General features: G+C 28.9%; 1 protein-coding gene across 1 annotated transcript in view; it reads left to right on the top strand.

Annotated features, from left to right (window-relative positions):
* The window catches only part of LOC123296050 (protein O-mannosyl-transferase TMTC2-like), a 280,446-nt gene that overhangs the window by 209,100 nt on the left and 48,560 nt on the right, over positions 1-22,786 (top strand). The window contains exon 6 of the mRNA XM_044877511.1: positions 12,576-12,661. Coding sequence (XP_044733446.1) covers positions 12,576-12,661 — 86 coding nt within the window. The remainder of the gene's footprint in view (positions 1-12,575; positions 12,662-22,786) is intronic.

Raw genomic sequence — 22,786 nt, 5'->3', positions numbered from 1 at the left:
CAAATAATTTTAATAAATAAATGCATTCTTTTGTTTACACATTCTTTTGACGAAAAACATTCCCAACAATAACAACAACGTACCAGGCGGCCAACAAGCAAGAAGTATAGCAGACAAAAAAGAAAAGAAATCTGAAGTATTTATTTATTTTATCTGTTATTTTCGTAATAAAAGAAAATGCTTGCTTATTTTGTAATAATGTGGTATGCGTTCTTGTATCTTGTTGTTAAGACGAGTATAGTATCTTTAAATTGGTCTTGCTTGTTTACAGAATGCTTTAAAATTGACAGGCAGTAAGTATTCTATTATTAAATATTTGATATAAGATATTCGTGACACGGCCAGGGCCAAGCAATAGGCATTGCCAGGGATAAATATTCCTCTGGAAATGGGTGTGTGGCTTAATTAATTCATCTTAAAAAATTGTAGGGTCGTGTGGGCTATCTGAAATATGTTGAATACCAGTTTTATGTTTTTAGAAAGATAATGAGATAGTAAATAATAAATTGTTGTGTCGGGTACTAAATTAACGGAAAATGTGGTTTTTTCCGGACATCTATTTTTTCCAATGTTGACAAAACTATTTGATATTTTTTAATAACTTAGACGTTTTTATAAAAAAACAATAGTTTATGATGACCCGAAAAATATTTTTTAGTGTGAACAAATGAAATCAAACAATTGACTGATTTATTTGTTATGCATAGACAGTGTTGATTACTCTATCATATTATACATACATACATGTCACACATACATAACTGATATTCCCATATAATACATACTTTACAATTTACGCCTAATTTGCGCCCTTACGGATAAACAGTGATGTTTACGAAAAAATGTTTCAAACAAAACTTGGTTATTTTTTATAAAAAATATTTTTTACATTTAAACTTTTGTTCTATCTCTAACGTTTACAAGATGGGTCCTACGGACTCAAGACCCAATTCACCTATGTTGTTCATTTACGAACTCGACCTCACTTTTTACGTCCTAGGTACGCTGTAAAAATTTCAGCTTGATATCTTTTTCGTTTTTGAGTTATCGTGTTGACAGACAGACGGATAGACAACCGAAAATGGACTAATTAGGTGATTGTATAAGCACCTATACCAAAATTTTCTTCATAGCATCAATATTTTTAAGCGTTACAAACTTAACTGAGAAAAATACAGCCCGATAAAAAGGAGGATTTTTTGTAGATGGGTAAAGTAAAAGATACATACTTTGTACGTAAACTTCTTTTTATGTTAAACATTCTGTATTTAAACCTATGTATATGTGATATATCAGTATAGATACTGTATCCTACTTAAACAATATAAAAGATTTCTCTTTAAATTCTTTGCATACAGATGTCACTTGTCTCGGATGTGATTCCAGATAGATCCTTCTATTTTTCGAATGGTGAATAAGACAAGACTTATGTCTGTGTGTAATACAATATATACATTACATGTATATATTTATACCATTTCTGAATAATATATGCTTGTTTCTGCATGAGTTACGTTTTTTAACAAAATTTGAAAATCATTTATTATAGGACGATGAATTATTAAACTTTTGAAAAAATTTGTAGACAAAATAATGTTTAATTTGGGAAATCAGTGTTATTTCTGTATTATATTTCGAATCCAGGCAGCGGCGAGATTGAAAACGGGCAGCGGCAGTGTGGAAAAAAAAGTTAATGGGACGGTAAATTGATGACACTGTCGTCGCTTGGATGAGAACAATATAACCGACTCCACGCACATCATAAAATTTATTGCATATTCGGATGTAGTTTAACAAATAAATAGAGATTAAAAGTAATGATGTGGGTGGCTTCTGTTTTAGAAACGATCTGAGAAACGGAGGTTAAACCTCATTATTATAATTATTATTATTATAATACATAAATTCATAAGTTTTTAATTTTGTTTCAAATACATGCGCTAGTAGATAAAATAATAGATAACAACTTAACTATGCCAAAAGCAGACAAACAGGATTCAAGAGTAACTTCAAACTGACTCTACATTGCTCCTACTGTTTTTGTCTTATAAAATTAGTTTTAAGAAACCGTGTTTATTAGTTTTAAAAAACTACTAGTTAATGGGTTATAAATACTGGTAATAGTTGCAAAACAGGTTGGCAATGAATGCAGAAAAGAAGAGTTTCGTAACAAATTTGATTGGAAATAAATGAATAATAGGAATTTATTGTTACTTGTTTTATATCCACTCAATTTGAAAAACGCTGTTTTTCTCCAGTCGTTTTAAGCTTGTGCTAGTATTGCTCACATTCTCCTTGAAATGAAGTTATAAGCACAGCTTTTAAATGTATGACCGACCTTGATAACTTTCCTCCAATTAATTAAAAAAATTAATACTTTTTATCTTGTTTAATATATAAATAATGAAACAAAACCATTGAATCAGTGCACTTAGTTATACAAACGAAGTAGCTACATAATCAAATAGACCATGATTCCATAATGAACTGGAATTTGTCATTATATTTCTCTTTTATGAGGATTAAAAGTAGTTAAGTGCTAAAGAAAAATGAAATTTTAACAGGAGCTTAGTTGTCAAATTTATGGAAATTCTTTATGACAGATTTATAAAAATAAGGATTTGGACGGTAAAATAAGAGAATAATTGAGTCTAATGTGTGTGTCAAAGGTTAGTGTATCTGTAAGAAAAGCTTTTGTTTTTAACAATTGAACTCCTTTTTTTACCCTTTTGAAAATTACAAGCTTCCTGCCATTTTTCCACATATTGTCAAATTGGCGAAAACACGAAAATAAAAAGTCTATTTACAAAAACTCAACACTCCAAATATTCATCAATCGTCACAAAGGCAAAAAGAAAAAGAGTCATACAAAAATGCTACGTTATGGGATCATGATAAACTAGAGCAGTACATTTTATGCAAATATGATGTTTATTCTTTCTTTTTTTTTGTAAAAAAATAATTTACGTGTTATTCAATATTTTTCTTATAATTATTTTGTGTTCTATTTATATTTTGACAGCAATACAATGTAAACAAAAACAAAATTCTTTGCTATATAATTAATTCAGAAAAGATTATGTTCAACAGAAAAAAGATTATATATAGAATTGTTTACTAGACCGTAATGTTGTATAGTTGCTTGCTTCTTGATGCTACCTACATCCATACTTAAAGATACACTTGTATATTTTATGGAGAAAAAAAATTTGAAGCGTAATTTTAAATCAGTTGTTATTTTTTAAACAGCAAGTAAATAATAAAATATACTGATTTATATAACAGTATTTATTATTCTACATTTTACATGTTAAAGAACGTGTTAATTAGATTTGTGAATTAAAGTACGATCGTATGTTCATTGAAAATTATGTATAATGGCCAAGGAAAGGAGAACTGATTTAAATAGACTCTCACAAAACTGAAGATCTGCAAAATCAGGGCGGAAATTTTGATCGATTAGTCACTTATACTTATATTATCCGCTTTTTGACACTTTTGTTTACTTTAAAAAATAAGAAAAAATAAGAAACGGTGTATAAAATTACAAGGACTACATTTTATAGGAAAACTCCAAAAACTTCTTTTTTATGGAATTAAGTATGTTTTTGGAGTTCCCATAAAAGACAGTCTTTGTAATTGTATATCTATGCATCTAAATATTTGAATGTGATTTTCACCCACGTCCAAGTGAATTGATACTTTGCACACTTATCAAGGGCCAACGAACATAGAATAATTTATTAAGTTTGTCCGATTACCCTGATCAGGATATTTACGATTAACTAAATATAAATAGTTCATTTCTGGTTTGCAAGTTTAATAATTAAAAACACGCCTTTTGTAGCTAGCTGAACTAAAAATTAGAAAATAAATATTAGTTCTAAAAACATTAAAAAAGCACGCTTTTGTAACTAGCTGAACAAAAAGTAATAAATAATTTTTATAAGTAAAAAACAATTTGAGTGAATATGAAAAAAATCATTTTATCGCAAAAAAGCGTGGGGTGTTTTTTGAAGTGAAAACTTCTTTAGCGGCGTTGTACACTTTTTTTGTAATGGGTAAAAAATGTTAAACTCGCGACAGGACACGTGGCCTGATCGAAAAAGCGTACGACTATGTCACAGTCAGTACACCGGCTCTCGTCCGATCACTGAAGTTAAGCAACATTGGGTACAGTCAGTACTTCGATGGGTGACCGCTTGGGAACACTGTGTGTGGTTGCCTTTTTATTAAAAAAATATTTTTTTTTTGTTTTGGTTTTTTTTTTTAAGTGAAGGCTTCTTTAGCGGCGTTATACACTTTTTTTGTAATGGGTAAAAAATGTTCGTTCATGAAATTGTCATGTTTGTGTACGATAGCGCAATAAATAAATATTGTATTCAACCACATAAATGATAGTACTTTTATACTGATAATTAAAGCAATTCGTGCAAAATTATTCCCTGGCCATTCCAAAATATCAAAAATGCACAATGTTAATATTCAAGTTTTCACTTCTGCCGGCACTCCCAGAGTGCAACCCGTTTTTTTTTTTTAGATATTTTATAATTACTTTACTTTCATCAATATCTGTCAATAGAATATTTACAATAATTGAAATTCAGCACGCTTACGATAAAACTATTAATAAATAATAATCTTTCAACAATAAATGTGGACATACCTGCTTTGTTTCGGAGCTAAAAGGAATTATTTATGTGCTCATTAAAAAATTGTTAAATTTAATATTTTATTAATGGGAGAATTCACAAAGTTCTCTTATATAAGTGGTGGATATAAAGAATGCTGGGTTGTAAAATTCAGATTAGATAAACTACTGCTATGTTTATCGTTATATTATGTAATGTAAGCATAAATATATACTAACGTAATTGCAGTAGAAAAACAACGTTTGTACCAGATGTCTCATTTCGAAATATCCAGCTGAATATTTCTTAAACGGAGCATTTTTGAGTCGCCAAAGCCAAATCTATACATCACTGTTAACACGTGAGAGTGCAAATAAAGCGTAAATTGTATAGTATGTATGTTATGGCTATATCAGTTATATGTGTGTGACATGTATGTTTGTGTAATGTGACAGTGGCATCAACACGGTCTTTACATTGTATTTCAACAATTAACGCAGTCAATTTCCTTTTTAAATCTGGAAAAAACTGGAAATGGTGACTGAGAAAAATATAATTAAATTCCATAAAAAGCAATAGCTTAAAAATTAAATATCAAGGTCGAGTAGCAAGATTATATCTTTTATTCCAGTCATTTTTTTGTAAATGTCTCGTTGCACAAATATTTAGCTAAATGGTTTAAAATGGCACACATGGTATTTGTAAGTTTGTATTAGTTGTTTAGTAGTTTGGTAAACATGTATCGTTGTATTAAGAATGAATATGTAACAGTGTACTAAATAGATGGCGTGTTGGGCATTTACAGTGTAAATACGGACGATATTCATAATAATATTATATGCACATAGCAAGGAAAAGTATGAGGAAATGAGTACGTCTGTTTATTTGTAAACATCATAAAATATATACAAGTTGTTTATGCTAAACAAGGATAATTTCTGTAATGTGAGTTTTTAATATAAATAATTTTCACTATTTTACTTGTTTACGGATGTACGACGGCTAAATCAGTTTTGAAAATTTCAGGGTAGAGGGAGGTTGCCCTAGTATATAAATAAATAAATGACTTCAAAGGTAGGTATACTTAACAATGGTCTTATGGGAAAACGGTAGATGGATGATATATTTTCATAGATTTCTCCAAAACTAGTCAGTGGAAATTTAAAACAAACTATTTATTTTTATGTTCAAGCCTTAATAAATTATTGAAAGAAAAAAACCCGTCGTGCCTGATTAATGAAGAATATATGAGCATGATAGTGGGCACACAAATGAAAAAAATATTTATTTTCAATTTCGATGGTGAATTATGTTATAACTTGACATATAAGACGAAAAGTATGCATAAAATTATTTCGATATCTGTAATAAAAAAAATATCTACAATTATTAAGCTCTTGAAATTTGGAAAACCAAGGCTAATCATGAAGTTATAACAAAATCATTATCAATAAGGTAAAAGCACTTACTTACTAAACGGTGGATCACTTTATTGATGAAATTAATTTTACCAGTTCCTTAAATTCCGAACATTTTAAAGTATTCTGAATTTAATTAATTCTGAACATATTAAAGTAATTCTAAATGCTTTAAAGAAAAGGTAACCAATTTCTGATGTTTGGCATCTTTCCGCTCGGTTGTTGTATATTTTTGTGTTAGTGATTGTGTAAAAACCGGAGATATTGTTCCTTTCTTTTTTACAAATCCCCAAAATAATATTTTAAGAACACACACACATCTTGACAACAACAAATTTCATGTCTAAAACCCTGAAATTTAGAAAAAAACTTTAACTAATCAAATTACCCAAAACAAAACAAAATAATATTTTCATATGGATTTTGTGGAATCCTTCAAGGAAACTAACATTGTGGTCTATTATTTTTTTATTATTCCACAATTAATAATTCACATTCGTTATACTGTAACTGATTAGTACAGTAGCTAATCATTCAGAAAGTTCGTTCCCGCATTCCATCTGTATAATAACAATAGCCGATCATTTGATTTTATAATGACTGTTTTTAGTGCATTCGAGCTCAAATTTATTTGACTAATAACATTTAATTTCAACAACACAAGAATATCAATTCACTGAATGCACTCAGTATAAAAAGAAACAATTTTCGCTATACTTTGATGATAGAAATAAATAAGAAGAGAAAATGCTAATGTGTGTATGTATATTTTAGTTTACGATGATGACGCTCCATGACGCCTCAGCAAAACACACAACACCAACAATATCATCATCTTCAAAGCATTGCTTTCTCTTCCCGGAAACTAATTACATGTTGAAATTAAGACCAAAGGCACAATTATTTCATATTACTATTCCTCTTTGTATGTATGGAGTACACACATAGCAGCAAACTGTATACAAGCAATAAAAGTCTAAATTATTTGATGATGAAAACATTAAGATGAGATGCTTAGGTTATGTTCTTCTTCCAACAATTATGTACATTTTTTTATATTTAATTTTATTTTTACTTATTCCTTTTTTTTTGTGTTGTTAGTGTGTTCCTTTTTTGAGAAAAACAAATTTGAATTAAATTAATTAGTGTGTCTAACTGAAGACAAAATTTTTTTTTCTTTGTTTGAGAAAAGTATCCCATATAATCATGATATGAAGAATATTGGCGTTTTTATACCATGTATATATGAAATATACATAGTATTATAAGTTTAGTCCCAAGTTTGTAACGCCTAAAAATATTGATGCTACAAAAAAAAAATTGGTATAGGTGTTCATAAAATCACCTAATTAATCCATTTCCGGTTGTCCGTCCGTCCGGCCGTCCGTCTGTGGTCACGATTACTCAAAAACGAAAAGAGATATCAAGCTGAAATTTTTACAGCGTGCTTAGGACGTAAAAAGTGAGGTCAAGTTCGTAAATGAGCAACATGGGTCAATTGGGTCATGGGTCCGTAGTACCCATCTTGTAAACCGTTAGAGATAGAATAAAAGTTTAAATGTAAAAAATATTTCTTACAAAAAAATAAACAACTTTTGTTTGAAACATTTTTTTGTAAACATCACTGTTTACCCACGAGGGCGTTAATTAGGTACAAATTTTATATAATCTTATATATATAGGAGACTTTCTATAGATATAGATAGATAGTCACTCATCACGATATCTCTGAAACTATAAGACCTAGAGAATTGAAATTTGGCAGGAATATTCCTTTTGCCAAGTAGAGGTCAGCTAAGAACGGATTTTACGAAATTCCACCCACAAGGGGGGTTGCGGGGGTGTTCATGAATAAAAAATTCATATTTTTCAATTATGGCTTTTAATAGTTCAAAACTTGGTCAGAATGTTTAAAATTACATTTATAAATTTTTTTAGCCCTCGGAGGGTAGAAAGGTGTAGCGAGAAAGTGGGAAGGAAATATCGAATATTTACAAATATACCTAAGTGGGGTATCAAATAAAAGAGCATGACGTGTACATTACAAAACTGTTATCCAACGCAGGGAAATGTGGAGGGAGGGGTGCAAGTGGGGATGTTGCCCAGCAAAGCGGGTAGTTCTCAGCTAGTGTATTAATATAGGAATATCAAAGTGAATATCTTTTGTTATTTACATGACGTCAAAAAAAACAAACGCATCAACACTTGCGCATTATATGAGAATATCAGTTAAATATGTCAGATATGTATGTATGTGAAATGTGACAGAGTTATCAACACTGCCTATACATGGTATTTCAACAATTAACTCAGTCAATTGTTTGTTTTCACTTGTTTTTTATTTTGTTTTATGAATGAGGCCTTTGTAATAAATAGCTAACGTCATATTTGTCTTTACTAAGTGGATTGTGTTTTTATCATAATTTTTTATACTTGTGCATACACTATTATTATACCATGTGTATATGAAAAATATCAAGGTATACTTAGTTAAGTACCAAGTTTGTAACGTTCAAAAGTATTGATGCAACGAACAAAATATTAGTAAAGGTGTTCATATAATCACCTAATTAGTTCATTTTTAGTTGTCCGCCTGTCTCTCAAGACAATTACTCAAAAAGGAAAGAGATATCAAAATGAAATTTTTATAGCGTACTTAGTACGTAAAAAGTGAAATCGAATTCGTAAATCAGCAACAAAGGTCAATTGAGTCTTGGGTCCGTAACATCAATCTTGTAAGCCGTTAGAGATAGAGCAAAAGTTTAAAAGTAAAAAGGATTTCTTATAAAAAATAAACAACTTTTGTTTGAAACTTTTTTTTTAAACATCATTGTTTACTCGCCAGGGCGCAAATTAAGTGCAAATTTTATAGTATCTATTATATGGTAATATCAATTATGTGTGTGTGTGGCTATCTAAGATTAGATATCTTTTTACTTACGTGACGTAAAAAAACAAACGATTGCGTCCTAAAAACTGTCTTTACATGGTATGTCATCTATAAACTCAATTGTGCCTTCATGGAAAAATTTGTATCAAAAGAAGTGAAGTGATCTTATTTTTTTCAAGAAAAATATTTCAATTTTTTTTAAATACTCACCGTGTAGCACTGCAACATGTGTCAAACTTTTTAATTAATTAATTGAATTAAATAATAAAATTTTAATCATAATCAGAATTTTGTGTATTTGCAATCAGCCTTTTAGGAATTATGTTCCTAAAAGTAAATTCTCAAAATTTCAGGTTTATAAAATCGAAAAAGGTTTTGAAAGAAACACCTTTATTAATTTTGCATTGATTTCTAAACAGTAAAAATATTACAAAACCAATTCCATTCGTACATCCAAATAGAGATAGATACACATTTATTTATTGTATAGAAATTTATATGTGCATAAACTGAAAAGATCGATGAAGTAGAGTTGAATGATTGTAAAACCACAAATGAGCTTTGGTGGTTTGTATGGTCATTTCTGATCAGAGACTGTTCATTGAGTGTTGCCGAAAGCAAATATATTACATGTGAGTATATATGCATTATATGGACACATAAGCCACATACATGCATTATTTCGGTCTCACTCATATACAAACGCTTCGATATATCTTTATTTAGAACAATGAATGTTTCAAGTAATAATATATTATTAGTGTTTGAATAAGTAACTTGTATTCAAGAATCGATCGATTCATTTTGATTGAATTCAATCAAAATGAATTATTTCTTCATTCTATTGTATTGATTCGTTCATATATATTAATACGTTTATACATTTTATCATTTTAATGTTGAATCCAAATGCTATTATATAAATGATTTTAAACAAACTGTTTGAAAACGGAACTACTTGAATTCAAATCGAGGGTTCATTGTTTTGTTTAATTTGATTTCTTTTGCATCATACGTGCATCATGTTTTAATGAAAAAGCTGACTGTAATTCAAAGTGTTTCTGATTCTCTGGAAGATCAAATTCTACTTACAATAAGCGTATCTAGCTTAAATTTAGTACAAACTATTTCCGTATCGGCATCAGGTGCCCCTGAAGTTAGAAAGTTAAAATCGTTTTTGTTTTCTAAATTTTATTTTATTTTTTCAAACTTTGCGCATATAAAATTTATTTTTGGTTTACCTCAAATGTCGAAATTTCTTGTCGGCAAATAGATGCAGTGCATCTAATTTATTTTCAGTAAATTTATTTCAGCTGCATCATTCGTGCATATTGAATACTCTACTATACTGTACCTCTCTATGGAGACTTCGTAATCTATCCATAATTCAGTCAATGCAAGTGAGCTTTTTATCTAACTTCTCCAGGTTCCCAGAAATACACGAAATCATGTAGTGCGCCTGGAAACAGCCATATCGCCATTGTCTCTAAAAGGAATTTAATCAATTCTTTCTTGACTTTCAAAATTATGTTACACCAGGCTTTTAAACTTGACGAATACTTCGAAAAATTGCCCCGAATTGTTCTAAATTAAGTGTAGTCTCTTAATTAAAAAATCCACTCAACTTAATTGACTCAGGTGACATCTTTAATAGCGATTTTATATCGCAAGCAAAAATAAAAGGCACTCTTCAAACGAAATTATTACGTTATGTAGGGATCTTACAACCACAGATGGATTTTAGAACTATTTTTTTTAACTGTTCTATGTCTTTTATTCAAATGTTTGTACAACCTTGAATGAACAAATTTTGCGCAAAAGTCGTTTTCAGAAAATTCAATTGTGTCATTGATTTGTTTGCTGCATGTTGTTTGTCCCGTTTACAACTTCGAGCGTGAAAGTTTTTTCATGAAACTTAATTCTCCCCCTTGGGACTTGGAAGGTTTGTTATTCGGTGAGAGTATTTCACATATAAAAAAAAGTTTTTTATTTTATGCAAACAATTCTCATGATAAGGTCTTTTCTCTTGAATGAATGAGAAAAATTCCTTTTATAGTATGATATTTTATTTTTCCATTATAAATTAATATGATTGTTTTCTTTTAAATAGTTTTTTCATTTTGAACATTTTTATATTATTTCTTGTCTCTGTTCTTTTGAGCTTTTTCTTGTTCTTTTTACACAAATAAAGTATTATTATTATTACTATTATTTATAGTAGGAGTAGATAATTTACTTATTAAATTTATTGAAAAATATTAGCAACAATATCAAACAAAAGTTGTAAAAGCCGAGCCTATTACCTATTAGCCTATCAGTGTATGCGTTAATAAATGTTAAGCCGAAATGACTCTTACATTTTTCTAAAGTCCAGTTAAGAAGGTATTAACAATATGAAATTTAATAATAACAAGTGAAAACAAACAATTGACTGAGTTAATTGTTGAAATACCATGCATAGTCAGTGTTGATTTCTTTATCACATTACACATACAAACATATGACACATACATAACTGATAATCATCAAGTATAGTACATATTATAAAATTTCCGCCTAATTGGCGCCCTAACGGGTAAACAGTGATGTTTACGAAAAAATGTTTCAAACGAAAGTTGTTTAATTTTTGATAAGGAACATTTTTTACATTTAAACTTTTGTTCTATCTCTAACGGTTTACAAGATGGGTCCTACGGATCCAAGACCCAATTGACCTATGATGCTCATTTACGAACTTGACCTCACTTTTTACGTCCTTAGTACGCTCTACCTTAATTTTAGCTCGATATCTTTTTTCGTTTTTGAGTTATCGTGTCTACAGACGGACGGACGGACGGACAATCGGAAATGGACTAATTAGGTGATTTTATGAACACCTATGACAAAATTTTTTTCCTAGCATCATTATTTTTAAGCGTTGCAAACTTGGGACTAAGCTTAATATACTATGTATATTTCATATATGCATGGTATAAATATATGTACTAGTAGACCATTATTGCATTAACAAATTAATATCTCTCTATTTTATTTATAATACCACTTACATTATTTTCTACGATTTTTTCGTAATTTCAACCAAATAAAAATGGCGGAAAAATTTTGAATAAAAGTTATACCCATGCGGCGTGGGGGAGGTTACAGGACATTAGGACATTAATTTTTCAAAGTCAGTTCTTTACATGCTTATAATAAATATAAAACCATTTTAATAAATTTACCTAAATAAATAAATAAATACATGAACTATAAATTTTGTTTTTAATTAAACTAAGTAATTTGTATTTTTAACAACTAATATTTGTAAATTATCAAGTAAAAGCTAATTAAGTAAAGAAAATACTAAATGAAAGACCAATACACTGTACTTTTTAGACATAAAAACAAGAAAATAATACATCACCCTGATTTTGTCTAAAATTTTACGTTAAAAATATACGCAATCTCGATTATGAAATATTTGTTCATTATGATAGTAGTTTTAACATAAAGTAGAAACTTAAAGTAAAACAAAATAAGGATAATCGAATACCGTTACAGTTAATGAAATATAGGTACCCAAATAATATCATAATTATTACTCAATAAAATAGTATTAATCCAATTATTATAATTGTTCTAATTTATTTGTTTCAGGGGTATATTGCTTCAGGGGCGGAAACAATATGATGCTGCCATTCGTAGTTATCAAAGAGCAATTCATTTCCGACCATCTCTTGCACGTAAGTCAACATTAATGTGATTATATTCCCATTTTATAGTTTCTATGATATTATCAGTTATAGGTAACTTCGTTGATATTATTATATGAATATTAAGAATTGATTAAATTGGAACCAATTAAAAATTTATCTTGATTCTCTTCGAAACTATTACCAAGAAATTCTTGAAAAGAATATAGTTATGAATAGTACAATTATATGATCGTCTATTAGCTTGTGGGCTTGAAGCTTGATACTGATTAGCTAATAAGCGTTAGCAAGTAAAAGTTAAATTGAGGAAAAACTTATATTATAAAAATACTAGCGGACCCGACAGACGTTGTCCTGTGGAAAAATAACTCCAATTCTAAGAAAAAAAAGTATATTTTTAATATAATTTTTATTTATTATTTACCTCCAATTCATTATACTATACTATGCTTCGCCTGTCCGCTAAGTCTGTTAATTCCACTCGCTAGCTCATCCTCTCAGACTCGCTAAACCACATCCCTTTCCGCTAAACTCATCACGCTAAACTCATATCGCTAAACCCATCCCTCTTAACCCCATCTCTTTCCCATAAAGCCAAATTTTATGCCTATATATTGGACAGACTCCCTTCGGCAGTGGAACTCGCGATAGAGTAAAAATTTTTTAGATAGAATAAAATAGATGACTTCGTTATGTACTGCATACCTCAAAAGCTTCCAAACTTTAAGATTCAAATTAAAATTTCCTATTTGGGTGAATTCTCTGTTAACAATCTTGCAAATTAATTTTAAGATAATTTAAATTGACAAATATAATAAAATCAAGTTAAATATGATTTTAAAAATATTTAACATAATTTTTCTTGGCAAAGTTTCTTATAATAATAGTTTGACAATAATGTCTTCAACAAATTTATTTAATATGATGTATTTTACTAAACTAAGTATTAAAGTAACTTTTATCATTTATCATCAATCGTTTAGTTTATAGCAAACTTTTATGAATGACAGTCAGAGTATTACCGGGAGAAAGAAGTAATGATGGATAGGACCTTAAGTGTACAGATCGAATCTTTCCTGATTTTGTCTACTGTTGTAAATCATAGGTCATGTCTACTATTGTAAATCATACTTCATTTATGATTTACAATGTGAGCCATATCGTTTTCTAGCAGCCTTAAACTCGAAAATATATAAGAAAATACTGGATGTCAACCGACTTATACACATTATATAAAAAAAAATAAAATAGATAAGTGGACTTTTAACTAAAAATTTTCAAATGACGCGAATATCGTCGCTCAAACAATTATTTTATGTTGGCTAAGTTTTGTGGACCTGGGCAAGTAAATCATTTTTATCAAAATGATTTGATTTTTGGTCTACAGCAATTTTTTGTCAAAATATATTTATAACATTACCCAAGAATATTTTTCAGATCTCAGCGTCGCAGAAGTAAAAAATGAACATTTTATCAGGTTACCTAACTGATCTGTTTCTTTGAATTAAGAGATAATAGAACGATTATAGAATGACTTCATATACTTATTTTATAGAAATTTTGAATTATTTCTCGCCTATGTTGTTGATTTTCGTAATTTTTTATAAGTATTTTTCTTTCAAATTTTGTACTTTATCGTAAAGTTAATTTAACAGACTCTCCTTCTTGATGTGTATTGCTGCCGAAATTCCCAGTTTAACCATTAAAAATCAATGCCTTCGGTTTATTTATTTCCAGTTCTTTTTTACTTTTTGTTCTGCCTTAAGAAATTCAAGTAAAATAATATTAACTGAATTACATGCAGCTACACAATCAATATTGAATCAAATGCATTTTTGGTCGCCAAAACAAACCAAAAATAATATATCCAAATATAGTCAACCTAAATTAACAACCATAATTATGGCGAAATAAAACACATGTATATCATTCATATCTATAAAGTGACCAGTAAAAAGGTTCCATGTTTACCAAAATTAAAATCGGTAGATAGAGTCTTTCTTAGCAAGATGGTTGAATAGAAACATAATAACAGAATATTGTTAATTAATATCAAATTTTTTTTCCTAATTTTGACAGTTCAAAGCATCACTTATTTATTTGACCAATTTAAGAAAATTTAAATTTAGATTTTTTATATTTTTTAATCGAATCACAAAGCGCTCCTTATCATGCAAGTTTCTAAAAACTACAGAAACATAATGCTTTCGCCAACTGGTTTTTTGGCGACAATGTGGATACAGTATCTCTAACCTGGAATTGATACCTTAAAATACAACAACATTACACATTTTTATATTTCAATTTCTAGACTGAAAACAATATATTTCCCTCGGAATGTTAATAGCATAAACTAAAACTAAAACACATACATACAAATATAGATGATAAGCCCTTTTTCACTATTGAGAATTTCACGTAGATACAGATACAGACTAGAAAATACAATAACTTTAATATTATAACCACAACAAACTTTAATCACAACAAACAGTTTATAAATATAAAGAGAATGTTAGAAAAACAAAACAATTTCGTTATTAAAATGAATATATAATATTTACAATTGTAAACTGTAATAATTATTTACTGCTAGCTGTTACCCTTCTGCATCGGGGACCTGTTTCAATTTTATTAACAAATACCATAAGATAATTCGCGACTTCAGAATACCACATACAGCACTATAACAGCGATGGAAGAGTGTAAACATCTATCTCCGTGATATCAAGAGTCATAGAACATATAATCTATTTTATATCATTCTCAACCCTTTTTCTTAGAAGAAGTTCCCTTTTTTTGTCATTTAATCATAAGTTCTAAGATAATGTCTACACCCTTTTCAACCGCCAAAAGAAGGCCTTTCTATGATATCTGGGAGTCTCGAATAATCACGTTTGGACTTTGACTCACCTACCCTTTCCGCACCATTTAATTCTAACCTCATTTGAGCCCTGTTTATCGTGTATTTAAAACCTCCTTAAAAACAAATAAGTAAGCTGCGGAAACCGATTAGCAACAAACTTACTTAGGTCGCTTAAATATAATGGTTACTCAGCAGACTCTCAATTCTTCCGCCAATAATACCAGCTTTTAGTAGTTTAGTATGACTACAAAAAAGCTCGATTGTAATCTTTGATTACTTTCCAATTTTCGACTAAAAAGTTTGGAGGTTACACAACGTAAGATAGGTTTTTTTTTATCCCTACATCATTCATGAAAATTATTATGTGTGGTATTTTAAGTCTCAGAAAATTTAACTAGGAATCATTTCAAAAGAATTGTGCGAGGCTTTTTGATAATAAAGCTGTTAATCTGATTATTATCACTATAAATTAATTAATAAATATTTATACACTATACTAGATCCAATTAAAAATTCCAATAAATATTTTATTAAATTAATTCCAATTAATTAGTAAATATAAATTATTTTAAATTATATGGTAAATATTTTTAATAAATTGAAGTAAAATATTTGATTTAATCATGATAATAATTTCCTACTTAAAATTAATAAAGTATACCTATAATAATTTTAATAAAGAGACGGAATAGTATTTGTTTTAATTAATTTCATTTATATTCAAAATGGTTGTGTATTTATTATAAATATTAGATTATTTTATATTAATATTTTAATGAGATTTACCTACCATAAAATTTGATTAAAATTGATTATTTTATTGAAAATTATTTTTAATTTTTTGGTATCAGCTTTGTATATACTCAATTCTAATGTGACGTCTTATTTTCAATTGTCGAAATAATATATTTGCATTTAAAATCATTTCCAAAGTTGATTATTGGGGGAGAAGAAAGAAGTGAGTCAAGAGAATTTCAAACAGTCAATAAGGCAAAAGGTAATATTATGTGGTGATACTTTTTTGTCAATTAGAAATTATCCAGCAAGGCGTTAAGATTACGACTAGCAAACAATAAATAGACCTTTTTACATGAAAAACAGAAATGCTTTCTGTAATTTTTTTATGAAAATATAGGTTGAATCGAGCCTGTAACTCGAAAGCTACGCATTTTTAACAATAATAACACTAAAAAAATTGTAAAAAGTCACAATATTTGAAATAATTTAAAACGATTTTTTTTTTTGCTCCACTGCACACTTGATCTATCATGTTAATCCGATAAGCAAAGACAATAAAAAAAGCAGTGTCAACAGTTGTATTATTATTCGCCATGGGAACTAAAAATAGAAGCTGTCTATGACAAGTGAAATTATCAAAATAAAAATAAACAATTCAATCATAGCCATGCATAAATTTGACTTGTCATAGACAGCTTTTATTTTCTACCACTAGACAGCGCTAGAATCAGTTCCCATGGCGAATATGGTTATGATCAACTTTAAATGACGTCACAATGACATTCGTGTAACTTCGTGTGTCTCCGGATCGTTTTCGCCAATTGGAATTTAAATGATTTTCATTGTCTGTTTTCTCGGTCATATGACTCCGAAAAAATCGGGGAAAAAAATTAGCCCATTTATCAAGACATTTACTTTCATTTAAAAACAAGAAAAAAAATGTGAAAAAGGTCTTAATTATGTTACGCATATAAATGTTTAAGTAAAGCGGATTTTTAAATCAAAAAAAGAAAGTTTTATTTTTAAATTTTGAAAACAATGCCGCAAAGTATTTATTATTAAATTTATTATAATGTATAAATATTCCAGTCACATATTTATTTATGAAGTTACTCGTAGCTTTGGTAGGTTTTTTCGAATAGGTTTATAACGTGAATATATGTATAGGAAGGTAGTTAGGCTATTATATACTGGTAGAAGGAAAAACATGCTGTATATTTTAATTTTGGAAAATAACATTCTCTCAAAGGTGCCATATTTCAATTCTAAAACAATAACCGGAAACAGACACAAAGTGGGAAAGGATATTGTAATACGACGCTTCAGTAAATATATGCACAAATAAATTATACTCAATGCAGCGCGAGCTAAAATGCCAGTGGCATACCTTAGTTCTACAAAATATGTAGACATAGGTACATACGTAAAATGCGTTCCAAATAACTATTTTTATTTAATTAATAAGAACCGAATAAATACGAAAACGATAATATTTAGAAGTATGGTAAAGTTTAATTTAACTTTTCATAAAAAATAGTATAATGAAGCTTGACGCTTGATGAAATGACGCTTTTGTCAGACAATCAATGATTTTTTATTTGCTTGTATTAAGTGAAGAAATTGATGTTGTAATTGTATGTATGTGCAAAACATACGGATGTAATTTGAAAAAAATAGCCTTAGAATAATCAAATTTTCATTTCTTAATTGATGTTAAGTCCTTTTGCCTATTTTAAACTCTTGAAAGACACGTAGAAAGGACTCGCATGGCAAAACTTGATAGTAAGCAATTTTTTTAAATTATACATTAAATTTTTTTAAAGAAATCCACTGATGTGGATGGGTTTGGTGGATGTGAGAAGAGCGATTAATATCCTAAGAAAATAAATTAGTATTAGGTTTTTGTCTAGCTCCTCTCTGCCGATACGTACAGCCTCCAAATGCGCTATAAGGAAAATTATGTTGATATTTCTTTAAAAACAAATTACGTGTGAATTAACCTTTACTTTGTAATTAATGATTCCACAGTGGACTCTGTTTTAACAATGATTATTATCGACATATTTTCAACAAATTAAACATTTTGTTGTGAACACTTCATTATCATACAAATATAATAAAATATACAAGATGAAATTTAAATAGCACCCAATCCCCCAAACTTCTCAAATATGATCTCATACCAAACAAATATACTATACCAAAAAACCTTTCCAAGAAAGTACAATCTTATAAACATCCATACCTCTACCAAACAAATAGATATATTAAAATCTTCACAATATTCCTGCCCTTAGAAGAGGTAGTATGTTAGTATTCACGTCTACCGTATATAACTTTGGTTAGAACAAAGGAGTACTCCAAGTGGTATACTATACAAATAATTTTGGAGATTATTTTATGAATAAGAGATTGACATGAACATGGTCATGATTTTATGTTGGTAACTAAAATAATTTTTTAATGCTATCTATGGGTTGGATAGCTACAGGTTCTTCGAAATTATCGGTCTTTCGTAAAAGCTTTGTACGTCCATTGATGCCGGTTTTACATAAACTTCGTTTTAAGTGTGAAACTTGAACCATGAAAAATTATAATGGCTACGTGAGACATACGCTTTTCTCGCTAGAGAAAACCAAATTTTATTATGTTAGACACTTTTAAACAAATTGATTTCTTTTATTTATTGGCCCTTGTTTACATAGAAAATCTGCAACCAAATAGCATTTTTAACAAACAATCGCGATTGACACTGGACTCTGTGCATGAAATTATTTAGGATGGTTGGCGATTCTAACTAAAAGTAGCCAATTTTCGTGTATAATTTTTAAACGGTCATGAAAGTATTGTATTTTATAATAGAGTGATACCCACCCGCTTCGCTGGGTTTAAAAGTAAAGATTTATAAAGATTGCTCTCGCTTATCCCCTTTCTATAACACTCGAAATAATGGTAAGGAATGTTTTACACAGGTAAAATTTATGTATCGTTTTCTATTTTTCTAAATGTATAATAGTCGTAATTATTCATTGATTATATCAGCAAAGATGGCCGTGAAATATTTTATATTGACTATTTTTACATATATATGTAATTTATGGTAATGTCAAATGACTACTTTTACAGAAATCTGTAATTTACGGTTATTAAATTAATTTTTAAATTTTTTTAATCTTAATATATATATTTCTTGTGTGTGTCTGTATGTGACTGAACTCCTCCTAGACGGCTGGACCGATTTCGATGAAATTTTTTTTGTGAGTTCAAGGGGATTCGAGAATGGTTTAGATTCACAATTTGGTCCAGTACAACTGTTTTTGAGGGCTCCGTACCAAAAAAATGAAATTTCATTAAATGGTGGGAGCGCATATAAATCATATCACATTATTTTACTATGTGTACTATGTATTTTTAATAGTATTCAGGTATTGTCAATAGGCATTTATTGCGAGCGCAGCGAGCTCTACTATCAAAGACCAGGCCAAAGGTCGAAGGTCAGGCCACTCCAATAAATAGGAGTTAAATTGGGGTTTAGCGGGATGGGTTTAGCGGACAGGCGAAACGTAGTATAGGTATTAATGAATTGGAGTTACGTTTTTACGGGACAGGACAACGTCTGTCGGGACCGCTAGTTTTTTAATAATATTTTTTTATAAATAAGATATCATGTGTTATTCTGAACTATGAGCTATATTGCTGTACAGTTTCATTAAAAATCATTCGCTAGTTTTAGCGTGAAAGCGTAACAAACAAACAAACAAACATGCTTACTTTCGCATTTATAATATAGAGATATGAGCGTTTAAATCTACCTGAGAGGATATCGTCGAGCTATATCCTTAACACAATATTTTCTAAAAGTTATTTATAGTACCACAATATTTTGCTGCATGTTCCGCGCACGAACTTACACACCACTTGGGGTACTCTATACCATGTTTTAAATGTGTATACTTTTGTGTTCCTTAACATAAAACTTAATAGCATATTTTTGTGGTTTATATTGTTTATTTATATTCGTTATGAATACTACTGACATTTTCATCATTTTTTTCGTTACTTCTTACATATTTTATCCACTCTCATGAGTTTTCTTTTCTGCTCCCTTCTTTTCTGTTGTTTATTTAGTAATTTTAATAAATACACTAATTTATATCGTACGTAGGGACAAAAAAATCTGTATTTATATAGAAGTTAGATACAAAACTTAAATTATTTTGTATTACGAAAAATGTTTTTCTTTTTTTCATATATCCCTTGGTTTGACGTCAGAATAACTTTATGTTATGCCAGTAGAATAATACAGTTTTGAACTTTTTTAAATTTTTTAAATCGTTATGTATCAAGGTCATCTAAACAAACATGTGAAAACAAACAATTGACTGAATTAATCGTTGAAATACCATGTACAGATGGTGTTGATTATACTGTCCCATTACACATATAAACGTGTCACATATAACTGATATTCCCTTATAATACATACTGTTCAATTTGAGCCTAATTTGCGACCTCACAAGCATACAGTGATGTTTACGAAAAAATGTTTCAAACAGAAATTGTTAATTTTTATATAAGAAATATTTTTTACATTCAAACTTTTGTTCCATCTGTAACGGTTAACAAGATGGGTCCTACGGACCCAAGTGCGCTGTAAAAATTCAGCTTAATATCTTTTTTCGTTTTTGAGTTATCGTGTGCAAAGACGGACGGACGGACGGGTGGACAATCGAAAATGAACTAATTTGGTGATTTTATGAACACCAATACCAAATTTTTTTTGTAAACTTAGTATACCTTGATATATTTTACATATATACATGGTATAACAACTACAAAAAATTTGTGTGATATGAAAACGGATAAATCCTTGGATTAACTTTATATGAATTATATTGATACTTAAAAATTGTTAGTACATAGTACTTTCATCATGAAGCACAAAGTCCTAAATTGATTTCAGAAAAAATGGTTCTGTTAGAAAAATTTATTACCACGTTACCACATTCTATCTATTAAAAGCATTATCTCATTCATAGTTTAGAATCCATTTAAGGTGAAAATGTTCTTGTTTTACTAGGGTAGCTAAATTTGTATTAACTTATTCGAATATTAGAGATGAATAAAACATGAATTAAATTTAAACTACGTCTAAGATATCCGCTGAATGTTTACGTGCTTTGACAAATTTTTCGAGTGACGGCTGAATGTTTTGTTATGAAGAACAACTGTCCAATGTTAAGGATCCTACTCGTAACAGTAATGAGAAAGAATTAACTGAAAAAAAACCTGATAAGTGCTGAATCAATATAACTTGAGCTTTATAATTTTGAGTTACAGTTCAACCCAATGTTTATTGAGACACTGTGTATAACTTATAATTCATTCATAATTATGTGTTAAAAATATTGTTTATTCTAGACAACTTTTTAATTTTATTCAAATACTAATTTATACTATTATTTAATTTTTTTGTTTAAATATTTATTTTATGAACTTCATAATATTTTAAAATGACTCACAACTACACATTCGGCTCACAACTAATATAATACTTTATAATATCTAACTTTATATTATAATCATAAACAAACAAATAATTATTTTACTGTCCCAGAAGTCATTTAATATTATTTCATATAAATTTACACTTAATAAAATTAATACTAGCTTCACACAACTCATATATAATAATTGTTGTAGTTATCATTATTATTTTATGTATAAAACAAAAAAATGTTTTGCGATAATACATCAAGCTTAACTACCGTTAACATTTTAAAATACTAATCAATAAACTTTTGTCTTAAATGCAACACAACTGTATGAAAAGCACGTTAATCTAGTGTTATGGTGCTTCAAAAGGCTGTCACTCGAAAGGAAAGGTTTTTCAAAGGTTGAGTCTACAAGTCCTTGACATATTCATACTTACAAAAAAAATTTTCAACTAGACAAATTGTTACCGATACAGCATTTGTAACACAACTGTGTTGAAAATACGGAAATCTAGAGTTTTGTCCAATGTATTGTGTGCGGGGCCCTTTAATTAAGGAATAATAAATTTGTTTAAAATTTTTTATGTAGTATAAAAAGAGGCTTTTTTAGTGCTAGAAAACTAAAAAGTCTCAAATAAACTAAATAATTAAAAAATAAAATACCCGATTGTGTTAAATAAAATCCGATAAGAAAGAAAGAAGTCCAATATTTTACTTTAAAAGTCGGGACAAACTAATATTTAAACCGATTCAAATCTTCCCAATAATGGGCCCCGACTTTAAAAGTCACTATGTAAAATACTGGACTTGTTTCTTTGATTTTATTTAACACAATCTTTTTTTTTTTTTTTTTTTTCTTTATAACCTGTCGAAATTATTTATTTTTTCGCGTTTTAATTAAAAATTGAAATTATGGCAGTCATAAATCATCCTCCTAAAACATAAGATACGCAAACTAAACTACAAAATTTTCATAATGAAAAAGTCGTGAACTCTTCAGTCATATTTTGCTTTTTATTAAAATATGCTCTATATCGATTTTTATCTTTTTAAATT

Source organism: Chrysoperla carnea, chromosome 3 (assembly GCF_905475395.1).
Source record: "Chrysoperla carnea chromosome 3, inChrCarn1.1, whole genome shotgun sequence".
In the NCBI taxonomy this organism is placed as follows: Eukaryota; Metazoa; Arthropoda; class Insecta; order Neuroptera; family Chrysopidae; genus Chrysoperla; species Chrysoperla carnea.
The sequence above is the reverse complement of the archived record's forward strand: the minus strand, read 5'-3'. Positions and strand labels throughout refer to the sequence as shown.